At 26.8% G+C, this 20,854-nt stretch overlaps 1 protein-coding gene across 1 annotated transcript in view; it reads right to left on the reverse strand.

Moving 5' to 3' along the window:
- Positions 1-16,046, reverse strand: part of LOC136075826 (G-protein-signaling modulator 2-like) — a 28,731-nt gene extending 12,685 nt beyond the window's left edge. The window contains 5 exon segments of the mRNA XM_065789264.1: positions 421-563; positions 10,048-10,445; positions 12,692-12,727; positions 15,814-15,870; positions 15,968-16,046. Of these exon segments, the coding sequence (XP_065645336.1) occupies positions 421-563; positions 10,048-10,445; positions 12,692-12,727; positions 15,814-15,841 (605 nt within the window). The 5' untranslated portion in view covers positions 15,842-15,870; positions 15,968-16,046.
- Positions 16,047-20,854: the final 4,808 nt, after the last annotated feature.

Genomic DNA, 20,854 nt, shown 5'->3' on the forward strand with positions numbered 1-20,854 from the left:
AAACTGGAAACAATTTATTAAAAATACATCTGCGCCAGCCTAATAGATGAATAAGGGGTGCAAGGTTGATCAACAGATAAAATCTGTTTACCCCTTAATTATATAATTACCCAGGTTAGTAACTAAATGACAGTTTTAAACATTAAATGAGTCAAGGTATGTAATTACTTTTTAATTCATTTTCTTGTCCTAAAGAAAGAATGAACAAGCAAAAATAACAAAAAAATTAGTTATTTTCTACTGCATTTGAAACTGAAACGTTTTTGTTTTAAACTTTATAGTTAGGTTTCCAAAATAAATTCATATCCAAATCAATACAACCAATATGCAAGTCATGTGACCAGTAAGCCAAATAATAAACATGGTAGACAATTTACATAAAGATCCAATAAAAAAAGTTGTAAAAATAAATATTTTTACTCATAAAACTCTATAGCTCTTTCCAAAGCCTGCTGAACATCTATGGGATAACCTCCAGGATCATGATTTCTGATTCTTTCTAAATGTTTACCTTTTGCATGGTAAATGTTTCCAAAATTATACAATGCTCTACCATCACTAACCTAGAAAATTTAATTTTAGTATACAACAACATAGCAATAACAATATTTCCAAGTGTATTATATGTAATAAAGATAAATACATGTATATACTTTATTACAGATTCATAATATTTGATGAAACAAAGCATAAAATATTTAATGAAGTAAAAAATTAAATATTTAATAAAACAAGATAAAAAACAATTGATGAAAAAAGACACAATATTTAGTCCACAATAATTAGTCCACAAAAATAAACAACAATATCTTATAAAAACAGTTTTTTAAATGTTTAATTTTTGATTATCACTGGAGCAAAAAGTCAGTGTTCACTTTTTACAATAGTAACTTAAGAAAAAAACATTTCTCAAACAAAAATTTTTTTTTTTTAAGTTTAAGGAAAATTTAATCATGACACATGGTTTGTAAACAACATTTAAGAAGATTTAACTAGATATACCAAAGAAAATCTTTTAGATGTATCATGTGGGAAGTATTTTTCTGATGGCTGTGCAAAGCGACTTAAAAACTTTATCAATTTTTCTCATCACATTATAGACTTTGATTTGAATCCTGAATGACTATTTTTTTGCTACCAGCTATGGCAAATCTTGCTGTGATGGTATTTGTGCGACTGTTAAAATAGCAGTTTGTCAAGAAAGTCTAAAACAAGTAACTAATGGGCAGATTTTAGATGTTAATTATAAAATAAACAGAATTGGATGTTAATCTACTCTTTTTGTAAAGCCAAAATAGACAAGTTACTTTTAAAGGAAATTGACCAAACTCGAACACATTTAAAAGAGAAGATATTTAGATGATAGAACAGTTACTGGAACAACAATAATCATCATTTTAATCTTTTTATCTCAAACAAAATAAGTTATAGGAAAAAAAAAAGTGAATACATCAAATTATTCCAAAATAAAAAAATAATAAAGAGATTTTATTTAACATTAAAAACATGAACTATACTTCTTTTTTTTTTTTTTTTGATGAATTTTGATGGATAGGGATTGCTGAAGATGTAAGTGAACTTCATATTAAAGTCAGATTCATGCATCGGCATAAACACTTTTTTTGGCCAATGAGAAATAATAAGTTCTGGGTGCTTTGATGTTATATGTATAATTTCTGCACCCACAACAATATCAGTTCGTATATACAACACATCTGATTTAAATTTAAATAATATAAGCAAAAGGTTACAAAAAATAAATAAATAAAAAAACATTTAAAATAATGTTATTGTAACTTTATTTACATTTTATTTGGTAATTAAGTATTTGTTTTTTTTTCTGTTTTTTTTTTAAATCCTGTGGGCAAAGAAGTTGCACCTCCCTTGGTCCTCTTTATATGTTTAATAACACTATATTGAGGTTTTAATAAAAAAAATGCAAAAAAAGAATACAATGAAGTTGTGAAGCTGTTGGTTAAGCAATCCAGGAAAATCTTTATATATTTGCAGAATCTTTGTGACCTTGGTCTAAATGCTGATCTATTGAATGAAGTAAAATCGCTGGATAAATGGATTCATTTAAATTCATCATTATGATTACTTTTTGGTTCAAAGCTCTTCAAGCAATAAAATGTCAGCGTCTTAATTCTATCAGAAAACACTTTCTTAGGTGATGAGATGAAATTTATAAAGTCGCTTATCAAGAAACTCAACAGACTTGAATGAAATGAAGCACATTTGATTGCCTGCTGCTGATTAAGTTATTGTTTTCAATCAGGCTTTTTTCAAAAGCGGACAATAAAGAGAAAGATCTTTTACAATAAACCAAAAACCACTTTCACAAAAATTAAAAGAAGCAGTTGAAGGTAAATGCATTTAGTACCACTATCAACACTTTAATTCAACAAATAAGGGACAGGTTTGTTTCTATATTGTTTTTTCAAGAATAATAAACATTTTTACAATCAACATTTTTTCCACGAATTTAAGGTGACAGCCTCCATTTTAGATCTTTACAATTTACAATTAGTACAATATTTTATATTACAATTTACTTTGCAATTTACAATTTACTTTACAATTTACAAATTACTTTACAATTTACAAATTACTTTACAATTTACAAATTACTTTACAATTTACAAATTACTTTACAATTTACAAATTACTTTACAATTTACAAACTACTTTACAATTTACAACTTACAATACAATTTTAGATCTTTACAATTTACAAGTCAATAATTTTTAATAAAGTTGGATAAATGAGCTATTTCTTGAGGCTATCAAGAGTAGTGTACTTTTAGAGTCTTGTTTTTGAATTCCTCAAGCAAAAATTTATTTAGGTTCAAAATTTTAGCAAAATCTTTAAAACTTTAATTAGGATAATATATGTCAAAGTTCCTTTGTTGTCTACTCAAATAACCACAAAAATGACGAATAAGCAAAATTTCAATAATGACAACAACAACCCATGTTGTATATTTTACATATTTACATAGTATATTTTTGAGCTAAAATTTTCATAGTTATCATTTATTTAACAAAAGCAAAATTGTTTTTTTCTACCTTATAATTTCAAACCCAGTGGGGGAAGAAATTGCACTTTTCCTGGGCATTGTTCATAAGTCGATGGCCAAATATGTTGTAAAACAGTTGCCAAACAACACTATAGAGCAATTCCACAACCGTCTCACAAAAAATGAAAAAATTAAACAAAGCCAATATACATAATACTATATATCAGTAGAAAGCTCTACTTCTCCTCTTTCAGAAAATATATAGTTTGTTATAGTATGCCGCTATCATAAAAAATTATATGGGCTGAAACAGAAGGTAAAAATGGGCGTTTTTGCGATAATTTAAATCATTTTTAATTGCCAAAGTTCAATTGAACCTATAAAAAATTCAAAAACTGTCTTGTTCATTGCAATCAGGTTTTTAGCTGCACTAATCATTGCTACTTATGATAAAAAAATACTTATTTACAGACGAATTCAGAAAACCATTTATTTTAATCAAATATTATTACCACTATTGTCACGCTATGACCTGTCACGCTGTGACAATTAGGGTACCAACAGTTTTATTTCTAAGGCAACCAATAAAACTTAGGATTTCAAAATTCCAGCACAATGAGAACTCTATCTAGTACATCTAAAAAAATACTAACATGTTTAAAAAAATAATTAGCCCAAGTTATTTTTAGAATCTTTTTATGTCACGCCGTGGCATCACGGTGTGACAATTTATTAACAAAATTTAAAACAACATTTAAAACTGCTAAACTGAAACCACAATTGAGTTTTTATCAACTTTAATTGGCCAGATTATTGTGCAGTTAACTTTTTTTGACGTTTTCTACAAAAACTACGAAATATAGGTATGTTTTGAATAGGCAACATTTGCTCAGTTATCCTTGAGGCTCTCTTTTGGGATACATAGAGCCTCTCTAAAGGATAGTTGTAACTCCATAGAGCCTTGGATGTAATACGTCCATCTCCATAACTATTGTGTTGCTTTTTTTTTTTAATCTTTCAAGGGTTTAACATGCCTCTTACTCATGTTGAACGTCAAAGGAAGTATCGTGAAAGGCAGTTAGAAAAATTTGGCGAAAATGTATTTAAAGAAAAAGATTCAAAAAGGAGAAAAGAAAGACGTTTTGCTAAATCGGAGGCTCAACGAGAAAAAGAAAGGCATTGAAAGAGAAAGAGCAGACAAAAAATAGCAGAATCAAAATCCGTAGCTGTTACATCACCCTCTTATAAATCTGCAAGCACTCTTGGAAAAGCTGTTAAGAGAGTTGAATCAGCACTACCAAAATTACCCAGAAAGATGGCTAAAGTTGTACAAAAACTTTTAATAAAAATGAATGAAACCCCTAGTCCAGAAAAAATACTTAGTGAAAATGTTTTAGATGCTTTAACTGTAAAATTGGTTCTTGATTTTTACCAGCGTGATGATATATCCCGTCATGCACCCGGTAAAAGAGACACCATTGTGGTGAGATTAAAGAACAAGAAAAAAACTGCAAAAACGTCATTTGTATATGAATGTTAATGAAGCTTATGCTTATGTTTTTAAAGGTAATTATCCTGAAGAATCAGTTGGAAAATCAAAGTTTGCTAGTTTATGCCCACCACATGTGCTTTTGTCTAGTTCGATGTCAAGAAACGTTTGTTGTTGTCAATGACATCAAAATATAATTCTTATCCTTGAAGCCCTGCACAAGTTTAATTCAAACTTTCTATTGTATTCACATGAATTTCCTCTTAGCATTGTATGTGATAGTGAAAAAGACATTTGTTATAAAAGTATGTGTACAACATGAAAAGATGCTGTAAAGTTTCATAATCTATATGCTTTGAATAAAATTGACAAGAATAAATGCATTACATGGTACCAATGGGAAAAAGTTGCAGATGGTAATGGAAAAAAATATATTAAAAAGATTTAAAAAAAGGGAAGAGTTGATTATCTTTACAGCACCTTTTCAAAATCTTTACCTTCATTTCTTTGACATTATTTTATTAAACAGAAACAATCAAAGACATGGTGATCTTAAGATCCAACTTCAAAGTAATCCAGACACAGCGATCCTTCAAGTGAATTTTGCTGAAAATTTTTCAACTTTGTGGCAAGATGAAGTGCAGTCAGCACATTGGTACAAGAAGCAAGTTACTGTGTTTACTGCTGTATTTTAGTACCAAAATTCGCTCTCGACATCTGTCATAGTTTCAGATGATTTAAGTATTTTATTTTATTATATTGTATTTGTTCATAATTTATTATCTAACCATATTAAATCAAGTGTTGAAATACTACAGATTTAAACAAACGAGCCGGGTAATCAATTTAAAAATCATTTTATTGCATCAGCAATTCCCTGGTTAAAAGAACAGCATCATTTAAAATTATTCTGGAACTTTTTTACTGCTTCACATGGGAAAGGATTGGTATATGCTATTGGTGGGACCATTAAAAGAATAGCAACGCAAAAAATAATCCAGAGAAAATTTATAATTAACTCATGCCATAACTTTTCATAAAGCTGTTAAAAACGAGACTAATTTCAATGTCTATTTTGTTTCTTGGGAAGATATTATAAATACAATAAAAAAATTTAAAATTGATGAGTTATTTACAAAAGCACTTGCAATACCAGGAATATTTGCAGCAAACCTAATTAACAACAATAATGGGAAAATAGAAATGCGACCCTATTCAAGTGCCAAGTATTTAGTGAAACAACTTACGTCTTCAGATAAAATCACCAAAAACCTTTAAAACGTTGTTTATATAATATGGATGGCAATATAATATGGACGCAATTTGACACTGATATAGTATGGGCATGTTCTGAAGATTACTATGTAAGTACTATTTTTATGAAGATGTAATTATATATTTGTCTAATACCTCTCTACTAAGTTTTAAATTTATTAAAAACAGCCCATTTACCTGGTTTATAATTACCCAAATATACTTGATCACGTTGTGACGTCACATTGCGACGTTTACCACTAGTTAATTAAAGGTGCACCTGTTTGAAATTTAATTTTAAAAATGTAATTTAGCTATAAAACTTGTAAGAGTAATGTCTAAACTTTTTGTTTAATGCCAAGTTAATAATTCAGTTCATCTATATTAGCTGAATCACAGTGTTGATCTAAAAACTTAAAAAACAATGAGAAAATATTGGTCATGCTGTGACGTTTTATACTTTCTTGCATGAATGAGAGGCTAATATATCCACCCAAATTTTTTTTCTTGTTTTTTGTTTTATTATGAGTTAAAGTAAATAGCAAAAAACATTTTTAATTTCAAAAATATAAACAAAATAATATAATAAATATAAACACGTTTAAAGTATCAAGAAAAGTTCATAAAATTATCTTCCAAATGAAATTTTACATTAAGTGTACAATAAACAATTTATGTAAGTTTGACTAAAAACTATTATCCCTAATATCTCAGTGACTTTTCCAAAGCTTAACTCAAATTACTTGATTATACCTTTTTTGCAGAGATCTAAACTACCTGAATTTCCTGATCTGGCATTCTGTAGAATGACCCATTAAAACAATTTTTTTTTATACGGTTGTTATATGTTTGCTATTAAAATAGGTTTAACACTTTGTTTGATGCAGTTACATTTTTTAAAACAAAAAAAAATCTTTTAAAACAAAGACAAAAAAAGTACTGAAAGATGAGCATGAACTATGAAAACATAAGTTTATCAATCTAAACCCGAAAATTTCTACATATACATTATTATTATTTATATATTATATATTATTAGATATATATTATATATTATTTTAATATTAAAATATTAAAAGCTTAAGACAAAAAAAAAGACAGTTGTCACGCTGTGACGGTCGTGGAATTGCTCTATATCAAGGTTTTTAATTAAAAAAAAAATTTTTTTAAAACACTTTATTTACTTCGAAAAAAAATTCAAGTTTTTCAAAATTCTAAAAACCGCATTATTTTTGAGGGCTTACTATGATCAAATATAACAGAGACAACAAGCATCTATTTTTTTTTGGTAAAGATAAAGAATAATTGTAGATTCGTTTGTTTATTTTTTTTTTTTTTAAATAATAAAAATATTTACAATCAACAGTTTCCCCACAAATTTTAGGTGACAGCCTCCATTTTAGCTCCAATAAATAAACGATTTACAAGTCAATATATAATAAAATCAATAATTTTGAATAAAATTCGACAAATGAAGCAATTCTTGAAACTATCAAGAAAAGTGTTTTTGAGTACTATAAGCGTAGTGTTTTTGAATTTTTCAAACAAAAATTTATTTTGGTTCAAAATTTTAGGGAAATCTTTCACACCATTGTCAGGATAATATATATATAAGTTATTTTGTTTTCTCTTCAAATAACCACAACTAACAGTATTTATCTATATATCTCAACAACCCATGTAAATTTTATGCTAAAATTTTAGTATCTGAGATTTTGTTGAAATTTTGTGAGAAATTATTGTATCTTAATCTGAGATGCATAAGCATAAAAAAAAATTTTTTGTGAATAATTTCATATGAAACAAGGTGTCTGACAATGTTCGAAGGTGGATTTCTCTGATTTTTACCTGATTAATCCCTGATATACTACCTGTTTTTCCAGACTTAATTTAAAGTTACCTAAACACAACTTCACCAAAATTAGACTTGAATTCTTTTAGAAAAATTTTATTTCAAAAATATAAACAATAATACATGTTTAAAATATTAATTTTACATTAAGTATACAATTAACAATTTACATAAGTTTGATTAAAAGCTATTACCCCTAATTTCTCAGTGACTTTTCCAAAGCTTAACTCAAATTACTTGATTATACCTTTTTTACAGACATCTAAACTACCTGACTTTTCCCTGATTTCCTGATCTGGCACTCTGTAGAATGACCCATTAAAAAAATTTTTTTAATACGGTTTTTCTATTAAAATAGGTTTAACACTTTGTTTGATGCAGTAACAACGCATTCACAAGTAATTTTTTAAAACAACTATGAAAACTTTGAAAATCAACTATGAAAATCAACCTAAACCCGAGAATTTCTACATATATATTATTTAGCTAAGCACTATAACAATATTCTGAAGTAGGTATGAAGTAGGTAGATATGAGGGCTTCATTATATAGATAGACTTTCTATCTAGGTAGAAAAAGTATAAGAGTGTCATTATATTAACTAAGGATGGCACTACATCAATTAAGAGTTTGGGATGGGGCAACAATTGTTTTTTTTTATCATTCTACATTTTTTCCTTTAAATTTTTTTCTGAAAAAACTGGATTTAAGTCAGAAAAAAAAATTGTCACCATCTAGTCTGTTGTTTTCTAAAAATTCAATTATCTTTAAGAGATTTTTTTTTTAATTTTAAAAAAATTTTGAAGGCAATAAAAATAGATTGCTTACTGTGAATACTATATTTCAAAGTTCAAGCATTAAAGTCAACCTTTGGCAAATTAAAAATTATAATACTGATATAAAAAATTATTTTGTTGAAAAAATTTTATAAATTGATCTGTAAGGAATGCTTGGCTTATATAGGAGAAATGGAGGAAGAGAAAAACTCTGCAATAAAACAATAATTTAAAATTAAAAACAACAAAAAAAAAATTGATTAATTAAAAGTTATTTAAATTAAATTGAATTATTTGTATTTATATACATATTTACCAAATTTTAGCACCTAGCCCTGTTATCAACTTATGCATCTGAAATATGATACAATATGAGAGATAATTATGCGAATAAAATTTTATTTAAAAAAAACTTTGATAAATAATTTGAGAAAAAGAAATTAGTTTAAATAAAAATTTATAAATAATATGAAAGCAAATTTAACCATGAATTCAATAAACTGAAAAAAAAATTACAATAATTTAAATATAACGATGTAATAATTAAATAATAATTAAATGTAACGATGTATGAGTAAATGCATTTTTTTAACTTTTAATAATAATCCAAACAAAATTTTGAATATTATACATTTCTTCAAGTAATTATATTTTTATATTTAAACAATGTTTATTTTTCACAATCAAATTTTTTGTTTGAATACTTATTTCTCTGACTGTACAAGCTGTATATAATATTTGTGTGAGGCTATAAAAAAAAAATTAAAATTACAATCCATAAAAATATCAAAAATATATTAAAAATATATTTATACTAAGTAAGTAGCCGTGGCACAGTGGTTAGAGCTCTGGTTAAGAACACAGAGGTTTCAGGTTAGGCGTCAGCTCTAGCCTAATTAGCGACAGTACTATTGAAAAAATATAATATTTATAATTGCAAACAATATAAGATGAAAAAATTAAAAATATATAATAATGAATTATCACCACAATAATCTAGAATATGTATTTTTAACATAAAACAATATTTTTTGCTTTTTATGATATTAGATGCTACAAATAAAAATATATAATTTTTTATCACAGAAGCTTTTCTTACTGCGCATAATTGATTCTTTTTATAAATAATTCTAATGCATTTAATGTTACTATTTAGAACTATATGCTACTATTTGGTACCTAACATTTTGTTTTTAAAGAAACATAACAAAGTAGTTCAGCCATTACCTTCTTACTTAACTTTGGTTAGATCTGATAATCTGGTTTATTATTGTTATGATTACCATGATGAGGATAAATGACAACAATAAACATAACACAAAAAACTTTGGATAATTAGACCTTGATATTTATGATTATTGAAAATAAAAATTGAAATTAACAAAGATAGAAAAACAAATTTTCATTTATAACATTTTCATAACAAAAATACTGATATTTTATTTTAAGTAGAATTAAAAAAAGGTAGAAAACTAAAAGTTATATCAGATTTTTGTAAAAATTAAAAATAAAAATAGATAATTGTAAAAAAAGTTTTTGTACTGTTTAAATTTTAAAATTGTATAAAGTTGTTTTTTTATTGCAAGAAAATTCATTTTTAGAAATAACCCATAACAATGATGTAAACTTGAATGATGTAAAGAAAATAACACATACTTTATCTTTGAGTTCTCTTGTGGTATCTAAACGTCTTGTACAACATAAAACAGCTTCATCAAACTTTCCCTGTACTTTTAAAGTATTTCTTAAGTTTCCACTGGCTTTTGCTTCACCAACTCCGTCACCTAAAGTCCTTGCTAATGTAAGATCGTGCTTGTGATATTCAAGAGCTTTCTCATATTCTTGTAAATAAAAATATGCATTTCCTAATTGGCTGTAAACAGCACTTAATGTTTTTAGATCTTCAGTGCCAACTTTAATTGCTGCTTCAAAGTACTCAACACCATCTCTGCAGTCCCCATTTTTACAATACTGTTCACCTTGCAGAGCTAATTCAATAAATGACGCATTTGATATATCAATTGTTCTGCGTATAGCTCCATTTGATGCCATATCTTTATCAAAAAGACATAAAAAATATAAATTTTCTGAAAAGATATATTCTTTATTAAAAGTACATTTTATAAATGTTAACTATAACGTTATTTATATAATTACATGTTATATAAAGTTATTATTATATTTATAACTATATATGTATATATATATATATATATACATATATATATATAAATACACTGCATTTATTAATTATACAAATAATTTGTATTAAGTATTTATTAATACTTAATATTTTACAGTTAAAATAAATACATTTTAAGTAACAACCTCTTTAATAAAATAAATTAGGCAATAAAAATTCATAGTTAAACAAATATTTACATTCAGAATACTTTCTTAGAATTAATAAACAGAAATTTTTCTAAATTATTGATGGAATTTTTATTTATAATTAATTATTAAATAAAAAAAACCAAAAGAATGATAAAAAAAGATGTTTCAAAGCTTTTATCAAATTTCTTTTAAAATTTTTCTTTAAAAATTCAAAAAGAAGTTTTTAAAATATTTTTCTTCATGAGTAATAACTTAATTAAATATATTAACAAAGAAACCATTAACATTTAAATATAAACTTTTAAAATCATCTCTAGAATTTAGGGGAAAAAAAGAAAACAACTTCATAATAAACATATTTTTAAAATTGCTACATTTCTTACAATTGTTAATTATGATATCAAATAACAGCTTGAACACTTAGAATTTATACTAAATATTTTAAAAAAACTAAAGTATATATATATATATATATATATATATATATATATATATATATATATATATATATATATATATATATATATATATATATATATATATATGTGTGTGTATATATATATATATATATATATATATATATTTATATATATATATATTTGTATATATATATATATATATTTATATGAGCGATATTAATGAGCGATAGCCATTCCAGACAATTTTTTCAAATTCAAATAAGCATGTATAACTTATATCATTGTATAGAGCTAGACTTGACTTAAAAAATGAGGGATCATTTGGCCTTCAAAGTTAAGTGGATCCAAAGTTATTGAATTTTTTGTAGTGCAAAAATTGATGAGTTTTTGATGAAAGGTAGGGCTTAAGTATGGAAAATTTGCAGTGCAATGGCATTAAAAAAGAGGGTATTTTTGGATCATATTGATTTTTAAATAACTTTTGAACCGTTATTACATTTGACTTGAAATTTTCCATATTGATTCAACAAATATAACTTAATCATATATAAAAAAAAAATTGTCGGGATTGCCCAGAATTGTCTATTTTACAGACTGAAGGATTTAACTTATTTACTTAGTTTTAGCCATATTGACTCTTGAATAATTCTTGAACCATTATTACCTTTGACTTAAAATTTTCCATATTGATTTACCAACTATAAGAAAATAAAATACCAAACTACTTTTATTTAATTCTGTCTGGATTGTCCAAAATCGTCTATTTTACAGACTGTGGGTTTTAACTTATTTAGTTTTGGTGTCATATTGACTTTAGAATAACTTTTGAACCATTATTACATTTGACTTGAAATTTTCCATAGTGATCCAACACATATAAGAAAATAAAATACCACAAAATTTTTTTGTTAATCAGACAAGATTTACCAGAACCATCTATTTGACAGACTGAGAGTTTTCACTTATTTACTTAGTTTTTGGAAATAATATTTGGGGTTATATTATAATTACACCATACAAATATGCATAAAGGAATCATGGAATCCAAATATTACATCGTTTTGAAGTTGTTGTATAATTTACAGACCGATCAGTAAATTACTACAAAAGGGCTGCACATACCAATTTGGCATATCGACTTTGAATATATTTGATATTTTTGAACCATTATTAAATTTGACTAGAAATTTTTTATAATGATCAAATTTTTTTTTTAATCTGACGAGATTATCCAGAATCACCTATTTTACAGACTGATGGTTTTCACTTATTTACTTAGTTTTGGAAAGAAAAATTTAGGGTTATATTATAATTACACCATACAAGTATGCATAAAGAAATCATGGAATCCAAATAGTACTTCATTTTGAAATTATTGTATGATTTACAGACCAGGCAGTAAATTACTGAGTAAAGGTATTGAAATCTGTCAGAATTTTGCAGAATGACCTATTTGCAAGATAGAAGATTTTTCAATAAAGTTAAAATTTAATTTTCAATGAAAATAACTTACAGCTAATGAACTTTCTGATATTTGGTGTACTTACAACAGCAATAGGCAGGTATAACAGCAGATACTCTACCTAAAAATATAAAAAAATTATTATTGGAAACAAAAATACACAATGTGTTTAAAATATTTTTTTAACTCGTTTACAAAAATTTTATAAAGAATTAAATTTTAAAAAGGTATATATATATATATATATATATATATATATATATATATATATATATATATATATATACATATATATATATATATATATATATATATATATATATATATATATATATATATATATATATATATATATATATATATATATATATAATTTTATAAAGAATTAAATTTTAAAAAGGTATATATATATATATATATATATATATATATATATATATATATATATATGTATATATATATATATATATATATATATATATATATATATATATATATATATATATATATATGCAGGTAATTAGTATAATAACATAAAAAATTAAAATAACATAAAAAAATTATTTTATTATTAAAACTTATTTCTTGGCTTTTAGTGAATGATTAGAAATAGCAAGTGTCAGTAACGAAACAATCAAATAATCATTTTTAACAATAGACACCAGCGAGAAGGTAAGCCAAGTTGTCTATCTACACAAAACATCACAACAATAACATCACAATCACAAAACACACAGACCCTGTGACACTAAACGCTCCAAATTCACACTAGTGTCACTAAGTGATGGGTTAACTTTTAACCAAAATCAATGATCATCGTGAAAAGCTCAAAGGTTGCTCTATTTGCAGATGACATAAGAAACATATGGACTTCAATCGTCTTGTTTTAGAGCTGACTTGCTAACTGCTGCGACAGAAAGGTTCTACATAGTATTAGATAAAGGGGGCAAGGCAAATTCCACTGCTCTGGGCATCAAAAACATCTGAAGAACAACAAACAAAATAATTGAACATTTGTGACCAAACGGTATTCAAAGAAAAAATATGACCCTCCTCTTCAATAATACGAAAAAAGAGGTCCTGATGTTAGTTTATTAAAAATTCCCAGAGCTCAAGTTGAAGCATGAAAAATAATGTTGTCAATATCGTGCCTAATTGACTCATGATGGAAATTTGAACCATCAAGATTGAAAACAAATTCTTTAAGGTGATGTTTATGAAAATATGTTGCTCCACCAAGTACAAGTATAATGTTTAAGCGATGATGCAGAAATGAAACCATAAAATTTTTGGAAGACCTTTTATGCAAAAATGCATTCCATTCATCAGCTTTTCCATTCTGCTGATCACCATGTCTATAGGCTGTAAGTTTTGAAAGTTCATACAAAATATCAAAAGTGCGAGAGTTTTGCACATTTTTAAAACCACCATGAATACTACCTTCCTGCTCAACCACTTTTTTCCATTTTATGATTGCTTTTTCTGCATATATTCCTAGATTGTCGATAACGTGTAAGCCACAAAAACATGATGCATTCGAGAATTTTTTCATTTAAAGAAAGCTGATTATAGTTTTCAATAACAAAAGGTAAAATTGCTTTTCTCCAATGTTGAAATTAACTAAAAAAACTTGAATTAACTATAGTGCAATCTGTCATCAAAGATTTGAATAAAAAAATAAGTTTCCTAAGATCATCCTCATAGTTTTCCTTTTCAGGAGAAAATATTTGAGACATCAGTGAATAAATTTTTTAGCTCTCCAAAATAAGATTGTGCCTCTCCCAAGAACATATCTTCTATCCCAAAAATGTAGCTTCCAGATGATATTGTGACTTGAAAACTACCAACCTCCCTAAAATTATACTTTGTGCCATCTGTATGAAGAACATTGTTTGTACTATTCAAAATAGCCTCTCTTACTTAAGCTTTTGATAAAAGGTTCCTTTTGCTAAAAAATTCAGCAGCCAAAGATTTTTTTAGAAGAGTGCCTCATGAAATTCCAGCCGTTTTTTGTAGTACAGTTCTGATAACAGATTCAACATTATTAACAGAAACATTTTTACTTAAAAGGTTGTAATATACCAAGGGAATTTCATCATTATATCTACCTCCTTCAAAAACATCAATTACATTTTTTTCAAAAACGTTAACTCTTTCCTTCAGCTCTTCTATAATACTTTCAAAGTAATTCAAACTCCCCTTTATGATTGAATGATTCATTTCATGAGATGTTTTCAAAACAGCGTTTTAAATTTTTTCTGTTAAATACCATTCCTTTTGTCAATCTGATTGTGAGCACTTTCTAGCCAAATAAATTTCTTTTTCTAACCTTAATTTTACTTGCAACAATTGATTAATCCTACCATCCTTTCTAACGTCTCTTTTGTTGACATTTCTGACATTATATCTTGATAAGATTGCTTGATTTTTTTTTTTTAATATTTTTTTACATTTTCTATTTATTTGTCTATTTTTTAATTTAAGACAATCAATTCTTCGTTTATATTTCTTTATTCTATGGGTAAAATCATAATAAGCAGAATTATTAACCAGATATTCATGTTCTATTACCCCAATAGAAGTTAGGGTAATACAACTTTGAAAAGCAGAAACATCTGGAACAAATTCACAAGAGTTGCTAGAAGTATTGATAGAACAATTATCAGAAGGTAGCAAACAATTAAGTTCAGGAACTTCAAGACAAAAAGAAAGAACAGAGCTTAAATAAGAATTCCTTAAAATAAATGTTTGGCGCGATTTAGTTTTGCAACATAGTCTTTTGATTTTTTAAGACACTAAGCAAGCATTACTCTAGTGATAGGGTATTTACAGTAGATTGTGAAAAATACAGAGAGATTTTGCCATGTCAAATCATGTTTATCTTTTTCTTTGCAAATGCCTAAATAATGGCTATTTGTTAAGACAAAATTTGGATACTTGAGGTAAACAATGCCATCTTCAATATTTAAAAAATCCATAATATTCTTGTAGCTATCAAATGGTTCTTTCGGCAATACTCTGGAAGCTACAATTAAAAGTAAAACTAATTAAAAGTAGGTAAAAATAAAGAACAAAAGAGTAAAATTTAAATTAGAGTAAAATAAGATCAATCAAATTCGGTTTCTATAAATAAAATTTTTAAAATGCAAATTGTGTGAGCTACATTGTCTTTATTTAAAAAATTAACTAGTTTGAAAGTTGACTCACTTTTGTGACTTGTAGATGGAACCACCATTTCGATTTGACTATTGTTAACTTGTAAACCTAAAACAAAAGAATACTAAAACATAGATTATCAGAAATATATTACTTTCAGCAATTAAATTAAATATTCGAGAATAAACTTTATAAAAAAACTGACCTACCCACCAATGTTATTTGGTTTTGGAAATTAGGGTATGGTGCACTGTTGTGAACTGTGGCACAGTCTGGTTACTTGTCTAAAATGAAATTGTAGTATGACATGAACTAATTCATACATACATTGTATCAAAAAATGGAGAAGTATTTCTTAATAAGTAAAAATTGTACGAACACTTGTGAAAATTCTTACATTTTTCCATACTTGCAAACTTTCATTGAAAATTTTTTATTTTTTTGTTTTGAAAAAAATAGTTTAAGAAAAGCCAGTCTGTAATTACAATAGCTAGATTGTAGTCTTTGACCAAACTTTCTTTGATGAAAAATCTAGCAAGAATTCCTTTGAAGTAATTAAATTTTTAATTTCTATTTTATCCAAATTTTAAAAATTTCACTTTCTATTTCATTTTCAGAATAAGAATGTAAATCATTTACTAAATTTGAATAAGTGTTATTCACATGTTATTCAAAAATTTTCAAAACAATATTTTCACAAAAATTTTGATAAATATAAAAAACTTGTTATAAGAATATACACAATTTGCAAATAAAAATCCTATGCATCACATTCACAGAAAAACATAAATAAATACTCGGTCCGAAAAGCGAAAAGGCCACACCTGCCTTTTAGAAAGAAAACATTTTTTAAAAAAGCTTTTTTCCCCAATAAATCGACTCAAAAGTATTCAAATGTTAAGAACTAAAAATTTATGTATAAATTTAAAAAATGTTCCACCTTCCATTCGATTCATCATCCTTTTTTTACCATATACTGAAAGTTTCAATCAAATTGGATGCGTCCGCACACTCATGGAACATCCATAAATGATGTCAGTGTTTTTCCTCAATTTTACGATTTCTCCTCCCCCCTTTGTCAAACTGTCAATTTTTGGACAACCCTCCCGTTATATATGATGTCAGTTTTTGTGCACTCTCACCCCAAAACACAATAAAAATGCTTAAAAACCATTGATTTTTTTTCTGACTTAATTATACATTTATTTAATAGTAGATCTCATCAAATTATATTATATAATAGTCAATATCTCATTAAACAATCAATTAAGCAAATAGTATTATATATCTTTAATATAATCTTCCCATGGGATGTTGAAGTGATCATCGATTGAAACAATAGGTAGTGAATGCTCTCCGCGCTCTAAAAGGATATCGTATTCTTAAGGTACAATCAAATTCGTTGCGCCAACTTCATTTTCATCTAACCATTCATCAGTTTCCGAACTCTTCTGCAAGGCGATTACTGCTTGACGCTTGGCAGAACAGGTTGGACCCTTTTGATTAGAGGGAGTGTTAAAGCAGAAGAATGGATAGAAGCGTACTTTTTCAACATAGTTTGAGAGGCAAAGTAGATATTGCACTTTTTATCGTGTTCTTGAGGTACAATCAAATCATATCTATTTTTATCAATAGATAATCAAATCATATCTATTTTTATCAATAGATATCGTATTCTTGAGGTACAATCAAATTGAGGCAAGAGTAGGCAAAGTAGATATTGCACTTTTTACAGATTCTATCAGCTAGGCTAGGCTGAATTGATGGACAAAACGCAATAACAGGCAAAATTGGAAATCCTTTAGCAGTACGAGGAAGAATAATTTCAATGTTTGATGAGCATAAAGACGGATAATGGAAACAATTCTTTTGCTCTTTCTGAGACATCTACTGCTTTGAGTCCGTCTCTCGTTTGGTTGACAGGGACAGGTGGCGGAAGAAATCTTGCTCTAATTAGAGTAAAGTAAGAGCTTCTAATAGTCCGACAACAAGAACGATTTTCACGTTTCACAATTTGAGTAAAATATTGACTTGTACGAAGATGATCGGCAATCCAACGTTAATCTTGTAATAAAAGGCTTCTTGACTCAAGCTCTGATTTGTCTGGATCAATATACTCTTTAATGGTTGGTTTTCCGTCAATTTGTAGATCAGACCAAATATCAGCCAAAGCCTGTCCAGCAAAACTAAAGTTCTGTTTTTCTTAATTTTCATCTATTGTCCTGCCTGATTTAAAAAGATATGTTGGTTATTATAGGTTAAAAATTGTAATAATATTTTTACAAATTAACTTTTGTCAATGTAATTACCTTGAGAATCAAGATGAGTTCCGTAATGTTTGTGCAGAAGAATCACCCCAGATAATTCTTTACTTAGAGGTGCTATTCGTCGCTCAGCTCTGTTGAATGCACTGCGGCCTGGAGCGTTCGTCTTGATGAAAAGAGCGTCAAGGTTGTTCGTCAAGAAATGATGAATCCCCATTTCAATTACTTTCTAGTATCTGGGATTTTCGTTGGGTCCTCTATCGACGCTAAACACAACAAAAGGCTTAACCATATTAGTTTGAGAATCTCAGGTAATAGAGTTGAATTCTTTGATATCCAAGAGCCGCTGAAAGTCTAATCCATGAGCGAAGGCGGTCGAGGATGCATGTTTTCCTAACCGAACAGCAATGTAGGTAGGTCCAGAATAAGAAACAGCATCTGTTTTTCTGAGACCATCTTTTTTGATTGTAATTCCAGCGTATACAGATGGTATTAGTTGTGTTTGGTAGTCACGACCCAGTCGTGGTCCGGGAGAGTTACCCGGTACTCCAAATGCATCAACAACGGCGCCTGTTTTTTGGCTGCTGTTATTTCAATAGGCACTCAAGCCTTGTTGTCTTGGCTAATGAAACACACTTCATCTGGCCCTAAAATAGAACAAACTTCTTCCACATATTTTATAGTTGAACAGCAAAAGAGTCCGTCAACATGTTTTAAATGAGGTTCATTCTGAGGACTGAACAATCTAACAGGGAGGAGAGACAGTACTACCCCGAAAAAGTTTTAAGACCTTTTATTTTTTTTTTAAGTTATTTTTTCAGTCAATTTTTTCAATATTTGTTTGAAAAATTATTGGGGGGAGGGAGGAGAAATACCGCTGCTGCCTCCCCCTCCCCCGCGGTTGCTACGGGAATGTTGATCCATAAACTATGAAAATTTCTGAAAACAAGTGCTATATGATAAATAAGTGAAGAGTTTCTTTTTTACAAGCGAATTAATTAAGTAAGTAAATTAAAATTTAATTATAAGAATGTTTTAATAATACGAGACAATTTGAGACTTTATTTAGAATAATAACTCTCTCTCGTTTAACTCCGTATACTGGGAGTTAAAAGAGAGAGAAACTATACTAACTACATATAATCTCCCTTATTTCTAAGAAACATTTTCAAAAAATTGAGTTGACCGAAGCCTGTCGGTGAATATAAATTTATAACTAAATTTATATTCATCGATAAATTTCAAATTTGAAGCAATTATAATATCTAAGTCTTCGATTTTGATGAACCTGCAGAGTTTACAGCCACCTCAAATTTAGGGGGGTTCAAACTTTATATATTCGTAATTTTCGAACACTAAGAGATTATTTTTTAAAAAGAGTATGCCCAACTTACATACATTTTTGACCTTTTTTCTTTCTTTTTTTTTTTTTTAAGCATATATTTACGCTCAAGGATGTTGAAAAATAATATAGAACTACACTTTAAAACTAAAAAATAACTTTGAACTCAATCATTTTATATATATATATATAAATATATATATATATAAATATATATATATATATATATATATATATATATATATATATATATATATATATATATATATATATATATATATATATATATATATATATATATATATATATATATATATATATATATATATACGTACATATATCAAAAAATCGCCTAAGTTTGGTCACTTAAGCTTTGAACATTTATTTGTCATGCATAATTGAAAAAATTGTAATTTTTTTTCCCTGAAACTCATAGAAAATTATATTGATAATTGATATTTAGAAAAATAAACAATAAAAACTAGTATTTAATATTTAATTTAAAATGAAAACATCTACTTTGACCGAACTTTCAATACCATCTCAAGTTCGGCCGCTATATAAATAATAATAACGTATCACAAACTTAACGTCACAAAAAACGAAAACTAATTTTTAAATGTTGTTTTATTTTAAAATTATGATATAAATTCAGGTATCACCAATAACTAAGGAGGGTGTCACCCCGGGCTCAAAAAAAAAAAAGCTTTTTAAGGCAACAAAGAAAACAAGAAGGAGCACATAAAAAATGCCTTTTTAAATATAAGTAGTAATATTTTCAATTTTTATTGTAATTAGTCAACAATTTTATTACTTTGGCCGTTATCACATTTGCTACGTCACTGGTTAATAATTTTAAAAATATATTTTTCAATTAATTTAAAAGGTTTGTTTAATTAACAAAAAACACAACTTTGCTTAAAATAAGCTTTGTATGTTTATTGGAAATTCTTGTACGTATCGTTGACCATAGTAGAACAGCAAGATCCACACAACCAATCGTCACAGGATTTGCAACGTATACATATTGTCGTTGAGCTGTAATTTTATCTCCAAAAAAAATGTCAAAAAGTTGATATTTTTTGGTGATAACTCAAAGAACCGTCAGTTAATTTTGAAATTATGAACAAATTTTTTATTTAAATAGAATACTATAGTGTGTATCAATTATTAATTAAAAATGTCAAAATTTACTGGTAAATTTACAGGTAAAGGTACCGGTAAATTTTACATTCGCAACACTCATCAACATTTCACAATATTGCTGCTAATTGTCTCCTTCGTTGTTTATCCGTGAATGACCGAAGTTAGAGTATTTCAAAATTTCACAAATTATAATAAAAAAATTAGTTAATTTTCAAAAATTTACAATTTTTTTATAAATATAATTAACTTGGTGATTCTTAATAATACTAAGATTAAATTTGATCGTTTATTTTAATAATTTGCTTATTTTATATTATAACAGTATACATTTTTTCAAATT

This window comes from Hydra vulgaris, chromosome 02 (genome assembly GCF_038396675.1).
Source record: "Hydra vulgaris chromosome 02, alternate assembly HydraT2T_AEP".
Taxonomy (NCBI): domain Eukaryota; kingdom Metazoa; phylum Cnidaria; class Hydrozoa; order Anthoathecata; family Hydridae; genus Hydra; species Hydra vulgaris.